At 39.9% G+C, this 11,598-nt stretch overlaps 1 protein-coding gene across 10 annotated transcripts in view; it reads right to left on the bottom strand.

The window, feature by feature from the left end:
- Positions 1 to 4,462: 4,462 nt before the first annotated feature.
- kcnt1b (potassium sodium-activated channel subfamily T member 1b) overlaps positions 4,463 to 11,598 on the bottom strand; it is a 68,967-nt gene continuing 61,831 nt past the window's right edge. For 5 of the 10 annotated variants that reach the window (XM_061038418.1, XM_061038420.1, XM_061038419.1 and 2 more), the window contains 3 exons: positions 10,788 to 10,850; positions 7,500 to 7,584; positions 4,463 to 7,221 (listed from right to left, as the gene is read on the bottom strand). In XM_061038418.1, the coding sequence (XP_060894401.1) occupies positions 7,101 to 7,221; positions 7,500 to 7,584; positions 10,788 to 10,850 (269 nt within the window). In that variant the 3' untranslated portion in view covers positions 4,463 to 7,100. Of the gene's footprint in view, positions 7,222 to 7,499; positions 7,585 to 8,523; positions 10,553 to 10,787; positions 10,851 to 10,885; positions 11,159 to 11,598 lie in introns of those variants that run through there. The other 5 variants (XM_061038423.1, XM_061038425.1, XM_061038426.1 and 2 more) reach the window with 3 other exon arrangements.

Raw genomic sequence — 11,598 nt, 5'->3', positions numbered from 1 at the left:
TCTGTTCTATTTCATAGACATTCTGAATGATTGATTTCTCTTTTTCTCATAATTTTACAATACCTTTATATTTTGGTATTGGGGCTTTAATCTTCTTAAATTAACCTTTTCTCATCAAGTTGAACTTGAAACATCAGTTTGATAGAACTATAAGATGTGATTATTGGAGCTTTTAGTCTTATCTCATGGCCTTCATCATCAGATAAGAGTTTGGTCTGAACGTCTGACTGAAAACAGTAAGCCACTCTAAAAACATTGATTACTGTTATCCTGCTTTTCTTAAATTACTCTTAGTAAACGCTTAGTACATTTTATAACTTTTATTACTAAATGAATAAGAAGAAAGTTGACAAAAAAAAACAACATTATTATAAATCATCAATGACTTTAAATTTCTGTTGTTTCTGCTGCCAACTCACATGACATCATCTTCATCAACAGACCATCCTAAACCCTCAGACGCACCCACACCTGCATCCCCATTGGGATTTTAGAACTCCTGAGAGAAAGAACATCATTGTTACTTTGTTGTGCCTTATGTGTCTGTTGTTTCCTCTAGAAACTTGCGCAACATCACGACCGCCACAAGTTGCTAATGTTGTCTGCACATCTGCTGTTGTGATAGGTATGTTAAGTTTTCTTCTGCAGTTCAATGCTCGATTGGTTTGAATTGTATCGTCAGAGATGGTTTAAAAATGACTTTATTCCTGTGCAGCGGTCCTGTCTTCCCTGCTGGTTGTGGTTTGTTTCCTGGTGGCGCTCCATAGAAGAAAATGCAGGAAAAAAACAGTGATGCCTGGGAAAGAAAGCGGGAACGAGGGGAGAGAAAACGGCAGCAGATTGAGTCAGTCAGTGGATCATGCTGAGAAAAGAGGAAACACTGAAAACAATCATTTTGACACAGAGGCAGGATGTAAGAGATCCTTTACTGGAGTCAGAGCTAAGTCTGCTAATGCTGTTCTCTTTACGTCTCCTTTCTGTGGACCTGCGAAAGATCAGGTGACTTTACACTCTGAGACAAAAACTCAGGCCAAAGGCACAGAGCATCGCGGGGATGAAGCTGACATAGAAGATTCAACAAACACCACTGAAGAAAATGCAGAGCAGGCTATAAATATTACAACTCTAGATGAAAACCCTCCATGTGTTTCTGTCAACACTGAACCTGTACCTTATCTGAGCATGGGCACAAACCAGAATGGAAACAATCCTGCAGATTTGAATGAACAGTCCACTGATGGTCAAAATAAAAGCTCAAAGATGAAAAAAGTTATGGGAAGGATTTCCACCTGGCCTCCAACTGCAATTCAGTGGCAAGCTAGATGTAAACTGATAAAGGAGGAGACAGAAGGGTCTGATGTCCTCACTGTTTGGACTCCGAAGCTTCCAGGTGAGATTAAGACCAAATTGAACGATGAAGAACATTCCTCTTATTCTAAACAGGACAAAGGGGAAGATGCAATTGATGAATATCAGACAGATGAGCCCTTAAAAATGAATCTAGCTCACCTAACTTTGGGGAATTCTCAGTCCCCAAAACCAAATGAAAACAGCACTACTTTCACAAACCCAGAGGAGCATCAAAAGAAGGCTGAGGGGATCCAGGATTTAAACCCATCCAGGAAACCCAATCAGGACAAACGTGGTCAGAATCAGAACCGGACATCTGCAGAGGAGAACACAAAAATGAGCAGAAGCAGCAACAAGGTAGATCAGAAAAACGATCGAAAGCGAGCTGCGGCGAGCAGACAGACGGCTCCCTCTGGTGGCGCCTCTCCAGATGATGACACGCTGCTGTCCGGAAACGAGTACGCCTTCATGGACCTCCTGCACGAAGTGGTGCAGAACAACGGCCGCTGGACCAGAGAGAGGTGGAGGCAGACACACGTCAACAAGCAGAGCGTTAAAACACAAGTACGGAATGAATTGAAATAGAGGAGGTTTAAAGCTATGTACACATGTTTAATCTTTTAATTCTTTAAGTTACTTTAGATCATTTGTATTCTACCTGTTACACTTAAAATGATCTAAAAGAAAGTTATCTCTTAAATGAATTGGCATTTTAGGAGATACATTTAAACTTTAAGTTTATTCCTTAATTCTTGCTTGTCCAGAGTTAAACAAAGTAGGTTATCACTGCTCTCATATGTTTCCTTTAGGGAACACACCATGAGTTTTTCTCCTGTGATAGTCACAGGAGAAAATGGAAATGGTCCAAACATGAGCAGCAGAGGCTAAGATATCCTGTCTTTTAGTAACTCCTTTGGGGAAGAAAGCTCCAAAAACTTTGGTTCCTAAATTTTCCAAGAGACACCATCATTTCCTGTAGTAGATTCACTTCCTGCCTCTCAGAGCTGCATTCACCAGGTCTGTGTGCTGAGCTGTTTCTTGACATTGCAACACAAAAACAAGATGCAGTTATTTAGTTGAGGCAAAGCAGATATGCTTTTTTATTCCCTCAGTATATTTCTGGCTTCATTAGGCTGATAACCTGATAAGAAACATGGCAGACATTAGACGATGGGAACATTAAGGGTTCTTGTAAATCACAGAAGATAAATCATTGATTCTAACAGTGTTTGTCTTAACAGACAAAACCTTTCATGCAGCATTACTGAGATGATGTTGTTGCTGCATGGGTTCTGTTTTTATAGTAGATGATTTTGTAAGCGTGTTATATGACAGTGGCAACAATAATTCACAAAGCCCTAAGCGGACATGCATCCACACATTCAATTTACTCAGTTTCCCCTTGAAAACGAGTCATATCTGGTTATTTATCAGAGATCTTGTTTTTCCTCTTATACACAGAGGTACAAAAGCACCAAAAAAAAACAGAGAAGTTGTCTTATTTTTATCATATCACCAGAAATGAATCTGTTAGCAAGAGGAAAAATATTTGTTATAAGATAAATGAATCAGTTCCAATGCAAAGACCAGATGTTATATTTCAATAGAAGAAAAGTAGAGATCTCAAGAAAGCAACCGAAAATAACTCTTTATTATGGGAAGAGGGAGTAAGATCAAATGTATGGATGCATGTCTGCGTCAGGCTTTCTTTAAAGTTGATTTTTTTGTTGCCTCTTTATTTTCTGTTCCTTTTGTTAAACTGTCTCTTTACATTTTTCTGTTTTTTTCTTCGCTTCCGTTGAGCGAAAAAGTGCAAGTACCTACTGTTATCGAGAGATAAAATCAATACTTAGCTATGGGTGATTAATAACATACAACACAATATAATATATACCATGAGTCTACATGTGTTTCTAACTAATTGTCACTCTTTATCTAAACAATAAACAACAATCAATAAAAAGGTCTTTCATTCATTTTTCTCTGGCTGCATGCAGCATTTATTTGTTCATATTTTATGTCCAAGTACACTCGCTTCTCATTAGAAATAGTACAAAATGGATTAACCCCTTTTTGACATTGACTTAAAAACATAGTGGAAGTAAACATAATACGTCGGCTTTTGGTAACACCTAGACAACATGCATGTTCCATTCATATAAATACACAGTATCAAATAATGGCTCCAACTTGCAAGCAGTTGATTGATTATGGGTTTCTCTAGCTGTTGGACATCACACGTGACGTCCTGCTAAATGTCCAAAAAGAAAATCATCGTTCTTGGCAAGCTTGAATATCAAAACATGCTTTGTAAGGTTTACATGCCCTGTGTGGTTCTGTAATTATGGACAGGAGGAGATCAGTGGTGAACATTGTGGAGACTTTAGATTTATCACAAGTGAGGACCGAGGACAACGGATGAGTGAATCTGAACGTCGATCTTATTGTCTGTCAATGAGCTCTCACACTTTCACTCCTCAGCTCTCCTGCCCTGTAAACTGACACATCTGAGGGGCCGCAGAGCAAAGAGAAAAACTACATCTTAGAGGGACTCTTTGCAAAATACAAACTCAAACATGAAAAGCTTAAACGGACTCCTCTGAAACAAACCCAAACATAGCAGATCTCAGAGGAATCAATTCATTTGAGAATACTGTGTCATTCACTTCTTATTCTTTGACTTAAGAAAATAACATTTACCAAAATAAGCTTTCAAACAACTACAATGTGAATCAACTCAATGCACGACATGATTCTGCATGTTTGTCTTTGCGTCACATGAAAGGTTGAATACTGTCCACCGTGTTGCACAGATTCAGGTTAAAGGGTCTTGCTGTTCTGCTCGTGACATCCCCGCAGAGCTTAGTGCAAAAATAGTTCAAGTCCTCTTTCTTTTTTTTTTTAAACACACAGAAGAGACAAAAGAAAAGCAACAAAATGACCCAAAAAAAAAACAAAAAAAAAACATCAGAGGAATGATAACTGCACACTGACACTGCCTTATACACAAAGGTGTGGTCTGAAGGTATCTGTACAAAAAGAGAGCACTTCATTTTCAACTCGAGTAGATTAAGAGAGACACATGGATGTACCTGTCACCGTCTGTGCAAACTGTTCTGCTACCAGCTGTACTACAACTCACAGAAATGTTCTGAACGTGGAGAATCACAATAAGCAGAAATCAAGGAAACATCACAAAAGTAAAGAAACATCAACGGTAGATCCTGCTGTGTGATGCAAACGCTGCTAATGATATTTGAGTCAAGGTAAATGGATAATTTATCTGAACGTACACGTTTTGATGGATACGTTTAAATTGTGGGTCAACAAATACGCCCATTTGCTTTCTCGCCTGGAGAAGATTGAAACAATTCTCATCTCTTATCCGTCAAAAGTCTTGAACCCCGTCGGCTGTAGTCCACCTCTGGAGACCATGTCCAACTTCTTCAACTTCTAAGACTAGTGTAGCGAGTGTTTAGTGCTAAATCACCTCCAGTCAAAATGTAACCCTCACCCACCTCCAGTCTAACCCTGTTAACAGTCCAATTAGCTACTTGTGAAGCCATCATGTACTCAGATCAAAGGAGAAGCTTTCACCCCTCCAGAAATGTCTACAATGTAGACGTTACTTACATCTCATGAGGAGGGCTTGTTCATCTGTTTCTGATTGGTCTCAGATTGACTGTAAATAATAAGTTACACAGAGGCTTCACTCAGGCTTACTTCAGCACGTTTGCCGAAAGAGCGACATCTTGATTTCGATTTTTTTTAAAGTTAAAAGGCATTTTATCAAGTCGGCCCTCAAAATGAAGAACACTTTTAAAACGCCTGTTTGTTGAGTGGAGGTCGGATCAATCATTTACGATACATTCCAGGAAGTTGGGGAATCTAAGCTCTGATTGGCTTTGCTACTCAGCTTCAAACAGATCGTTTGCTTAGGCTGAACTTGGATAAAGAACGGACTGTTAGCTATACATGCATTCAAATATCTGTTTATAGAGATAAACAGTCAGAGTACCGCTGATGAGATGTTATTATGGCAGATTGTTCTCCTTACCGACTGTTTTTTTTTCTTGCATACAACAAAGCCAGAACTCAGAAGACTAGAAAGGGTCAAGTCCATTTACCATTCACCATAAAAACGGTCTACACTATTCAGACCACAAATTTACTGCAAACAGAAACCAAACACTTCACATACTAGAGTCCAGACCCCAAAATACAGATTCTCCATTCTGACATGGAATCTGTAAATAGAGATAGGTCTTTCAGCTATTATACTACAGTCAGAGGACTGTTAGCGTAGCTTAGCTTAAACACTGGAGCAGAGAGAAACAGACAGCCTGGTTTGCCCAAGAATTCCTCAACCCTATAGCTTGTTTTATCCAAAGCTACAATATCCAATTCAGAGTTTTTGTAAAGAATCAACAAAATACAAAACAAAGCATAAGAGTAACATCTGTAAGACTTTGAGGTACAGCTAGCTGCTTTCCTGCTTCACATCGATCACACAGACCTAAGAGTGTTGACAAGCTTCTTCTCCAACACTCTTCAAAATAAAATCCACTTATAATAGTGAACATCTTAAAAAATACAATTTTACAAAATGTTAAATTAAAACAAAATATAGATATGTCTTTTAAAACATGAACAACTTGAAAGATAAATACACATTCAGAATGTTTTGTAGGCAAAGTGAAACGAACCAAGGACCACCAAAATCATTTGATCTTAATTGAGCCTTAATATTCGTCTACCTTGCTCAGCTTTTCTGACCAGAAGAGATCTCTCGTACTGCCCGTCTGATCTCTGATCACTCGGGCTCATGTCCGTCAGGCTGATTTCACAAAAGAGGAAAGTTTGGCACATAACGCTCAAATGATTCCAAAAAAAAATATTTACAAAATAAAAGAATGGCACAGAGTGTAGCAGACATGATTTAGGACACTTAACACATCAAAATGATTTAACAATATTCAACCTTTCACAACAATCACAAAACAAATCTGCATCTTAAACAAACCAAAACGAGAGAGAAATGCTAACGACTCTAATCTGGCGCATAAAAGTGCCACTACAGTGTGTATATTCATAGGTAAAAAAAACGTTTGTGCTCATAAAGAAAATGAAATCTCGTCTGATTCAAAGAGAGACCAAAAAAAACCAGATACTTTGTAATAAAAGAAGAAAAGTGCAGATGAAAGTGTAATTGAATGATAACAATGCTTAAATTGATAGAAATACGTAGCCTTCACTCGTAGAAAACAGGAGGATGTGGAGGAGGGTTTATTTCCCCCCCATGATTCAGTTCTTGGTGAGTTTAGGTAGAAAGATGAGTAGTTGGGTTGGTTGTAGTCGTGGCAGGAGGGCAACTTCACCCCTGTGATGAATCATGATTTCATATCCTGTACAGTATGTGTGCAAAAATCCAAATACCCAAGAAGATACGTGATGAAACGTGTGAGGGTGTTGTGTGCTAGTACAGCGGGTGGGCTTGGGGAAGTCGGGGTGGTTAACTAGGCACTCTTCATGCATCCTCCTGTAGCAGCTCAGTGGGAAACAGCAGCTCTTTCTGTGGCCGTCTTCACAACGTTGATTATTTCTGACTCTGAGGCTGAGAGACACATAATGCACATTCACGATGAACTGCTGACCTAAGCCTCCCATCTGTAGGACACGAACCAGCTATCTCGCGCCCAGGCTGGGCTTGAACGTTAAGGGTCAGGGTGTGGAGGAGGGTTGAGGGGCTCTCAGAGGTGAGTCTCGTCCCTCGTCTCCGTGCCAAAGTCCTGCTGGTTCCTTGTGCCGCGGGCCTGACCCACCTGGGAGTCCTCCGGCATGTGTGCCAGCGGATCGGAGCGGATTATGTACCTAAGAAGACCAAATCAACATCATCATCTGCTATCAAGGAAAAGTAACTGAGGCAAGGGTTTATTTCATATCTTTAAATCTTTGTGTGGATTTGACAGTCACCTATTGTTTTGTCTGAGCTCACATTATCAAAAGGTCTTAATGAGTGTAATCGCAGGGTGCCGTGCATTTGTTGTAAGCAAAACATTTTTTTTGTCATGTTGCTCTTCATGCTGGAGCTTTAGTCCAGCGTACTGCTTATTTACAGTCCACTGGACAGAAAAGTACAAGTATCTTACACAATGTCGTTGAGCTCCAGCATGGTGTCAGGAGGAGGGTTGATGAGGACGTAGGACAACGTGTTCTGGTGGTCGTTCATCTCGTCTGGAGAAACAAACGGAGGTGATGTTCAGAGCTGCTCTGGAGTCTGGAGTCCCCCCCCTCCCCCCCTTCCATGATACAGAACATCAGCCCTTAACATATGAACCCCTCTTGGTTTAATCCTTTCACTGAGGACAATGGAAAAGTAATCCTTGAACAGTGTCAGAGCAAGTGCTCAGAAAAAAAAAGGTTAAGGGGAAGCTCAGATGGACTGTTCAGTCAGGGGAAGCTTGTTACAGCTGCTATTTACAAGTTTTAAACACTATTAATCATCTTTTAGTACGACTACTGCAGGATGTAAGCTTTTTGATTTTTGAAAGTGTCCAAATACATTTGACTTTGATCCTTTTTTCGTTTTCAAAGCAGGATATTTACAGCTGAGAAAAAATGTCATCAGTTAACGTTTTTAAATGGCCTCAATTTCTATTCAACTTATCCCCCAACCTTTTAATGGCATTTCAATCTTCATGAGTCGATCTTTTCTATGTCTGTGTACATTTTTTGATTTGTTACACATTACTTAAAGCATTTAATTATTCATTTTTTAAATTCCTAAACATTTCTCATTCAGTTTATAAAACAAATCCTAAATCAAACCGATGATTGAGCTCAATGTTCTCTTTTAATCATTACATTAATCAGTAAATTGTTCATCATACATACAGTGAACAGGTGGAACTATTTTACTGCTATGACTATAAAGGTTATGTAACCATGGAAACAGTTTTGTACTATGGTTGGCTTATATTTGATTGAACAATCAATAAGGGGAAACTGACTGTAACATTCATTGCCCGGGTGAGTCATATAACTGTGTGTGTGTGTGTGTTATTTATATCTGTATGTGTGTGTTCTGAGTGCTCTCTGGCGGCAGCTCCTACTTGCTTTGCGTGTTGGACAGAGGAAGGGAAAGGGCACACATGTGTCGCCATGACAACCCACCTGCTTGTGGCCCTTTATAAAGCCGGGCGGGGAGGGGGGGGAGAGAGAGAAGTGCTAACCGTTACTATCATGGCACTGAGAGGAACACGGGGAGGCCCATGCTGCTGGCCCATGCGCAGCTTCAGAACAGAGCTGACATGCAGACAGCGTCCGCGTCCATCCCCACTGCATTCCTGTTTTTCTCCTGCGCATTCAAACACCGGACCAACAGGCTACGTGAGGCGGCAGGTTGCCATGCCAACGGACAACACTTAGCTCCCCCATACAACCCACCCCGACCAACCCCAAGAGTGACATGTGACACACACCCCACAGACACACAAAAGACATGCTCCAGCATCCGTCAGACTGGACCAAACGCAGAGAGCGACTCAAAACAAACGGAGTGAAGCAGAACACATTGTGAGTGTGAGAGTGGAAGAGGTTCACCTGCAGCTGCAGCAACATCTGGAAGTTTATTTGATGATACTGAAGAGTGGATCAAGTCCCTAGTATGTGGAGATAAATATGTTGAAATGATCTATGAGTCATGAAAAAGAGCGTGCCTATTTGTTTCCCCTCTAAGCCCCACTGTAGCTGTTGATCATAGTCTATGAAATATTGATTATTCCATGGCCATAGAAAGTAATCATTACAACTGATCTATCAGTTACTTTAAGTCCACTTTGAGTGCTTACGTCTACTTTTGTTAAAGGTTTATTGTAAGTACAATACAACACTTCACACTATAGATCTAAAACCTGCAGACAATGCAACACCGCCACTTGACCCCTGTCCTCTGTGTCACTCACTGAAATTCAAACCGAAGGCAAAAAGCTCCCCAAACAGTAAAATAATTTAGTCTAGACTTCACCCAGTCAATAGTTACATTTAACTTCAACATTTACTGTTAATAAACAACTTCTTAAAACTGGATTTGACTCAAAATGAGTAACTCTAGAAAAGTAGAATTTGCAGATCCTCCATTAATACTTCACAATATATATGTAGTCTAGGATACATACAGTACATCTGTGTTGATATGAAGCCTGTTGTTAGCAACAATAAATGTGGTAAAAATGATCTGCAGACAAAACGTTAAACTAGACGTAAAAGCGTTTTTATTTTCCTCTTAAAAACAAGATGTGCTGAGGGAAATAATCTCCAGAAGTATCCCTGATGTAAAGTAGTGCTGAAGGGAAGTTTCTGCTAATTTGTTGCCCTAATGTTGGACTTTCACATCACTGCAGCTTGGTGAGACTGGAGCTGTGCTTCAAAAATGTTTCATCTGATTTAGGGTGCTGTGACAATTCAAGCTGAGTCTCATAATAATCCACTGTGCTGGAGTCACAGAAATATAAAACGTTTTCTTTACTAATATTTGCAGAACACTCTTATTCAAAATATTGTAACTTGCAGGTAACTATATTTACAGTATTACTTGTGTCTAACTTGAAAAAGCACGCACTGAAGTAACAATTCAACTAATCTAACAAACTTTAAGAACTTCATTCTTCTGCTCTATGATTTTCTTACCTACAGTTGTAGCCATGGTGTAAATGTGAAAATTGACTTTTGTGCTGGATTAGAGAAAAAACAGACTAACAGGAAGAGGGAGAGAAAGTTGCTTTTCCTCCTCTTCTAATGTTCACACTTAAATCTAATGGTTCACATTTGATCTGTACATGTAGCCTTCCATCCACAGACATAATGCGTTCCGCTCCACTCTTAAAGCAAAACTCTGATGCCCTGCAGAACTCTAGCTGTTTGGGACGCCACCTCACGGGGACACAATGCAGAAAAGATACCAGACAGAGAGATAGAGAGAGAGAGAGAGAGAGAGAGAGAGAGAGAGAAAGTGTGGAGCAAGAAAGTGAGAGATTGGCTGCTGATCTACTGCTTACTTTGCCATGACGCACACACACATACACACACTTTTGCACACGCACACACACACACTCATGCGATAAAGTTGCAGTACTGTGATCAACCAGCTAACCTGACGGCCTGGTCCCCTCTGTATACTGGTGCTCTGAAATGTCCTGCAACTCTAAGCAAGGGCATTCATTGTTAATCTTCAACGGCCTTAATTTGAATTTACAATACTACAAATTGTATATAAATGAAAACAATAAAACATCTTTGTAAAAAAAAAAAAAAAAAGATACATCTAGATGATTTTCTGATATTAAAGGATGCTGGTGAAAGGACAAGTTCCTTTCTCCACATGATGGACGTAACCACTCACATGTTTGTAAAGGAATTATAAACAGCACATCAGTTACCTTGCAAATATCCTAGATTTACTCGATTCATGACATCGCTCGCAGTGAGATTAGAAACATCCTCTACAAAGCCGAAAGGAGGGACAAGAGAGGAGTCAGAGAGAACAAGGAAGCACAAGAACAGAGGAAGAAAGGGGGGAGGAAACAAGAAAAAGAAAACAATCAGGCAGGCAGCAAACCATTTTGCAGTTTCAAAAAGAACTTTAAAAAAAAAAAAAAGGGTGAGAGCGATGCAGAGAAGCCATGCATTATGTGAGTGTGCACAGAATCACTTCCAAATGATTCATCTGTCACATGATAATGCTCCTGTCGCAGTAATCCTCACTGACATTCAGAGTTCATAAGAAGGTCTTGAGCTTTTGGGGTTCTTCCTGAAACGTATTCAATCGACATGTTACTTAATATTTATGCAAAACGCCACACATCTGGAGCATGATTCTGCTTCTGTTTTAAAGCGTGAAGCTGGGAGGAAACAGAGAAGTGAGGGGGAAACAAAAAGAGCAGAAGAAGAATGCAGGCAATTGCAAAAAAAAAAAAAGTTTTATACCAAATGCAGTTGAGACAAGGTTTGGGCTCCTGCATCTTCATGCATAATGTGCTCACATTCACAGTGTTGGATGATGATGGTGATGACTATGTACCGATGTGTGTGTTTAATGACACACTGGTGACGAGATGCAGGTGTGACACTAATGTGAGAAGAAGAGGTTTAATGGAGGGAAATGAGGATGCAGTGTGTTAATCATGATCTCTACCATCAAGACTCCACACTTCTGTGTCTTGATGAGAAGAGGTGAAATGAGTGAAGAAG

This window comes from Labrus mixtus, chromosome 5 (genome assembly GCF_963584025.1).
Source record: "Labrus mixtus chromosome 5, fLabMix1.1, whole genome shotgun sequence".
Taxonomy (NCBI): Eukaryota; Metazoa; Chordata; class Actinopteri; order Labriformes; family Labridae; genus Labrus; species Labrus mixtus.
The sequence above is the reverse complement of the archived record's forward strand: the minus strand, read 5'-3'. Positions and strand labels throughout refer to the sequence as shown.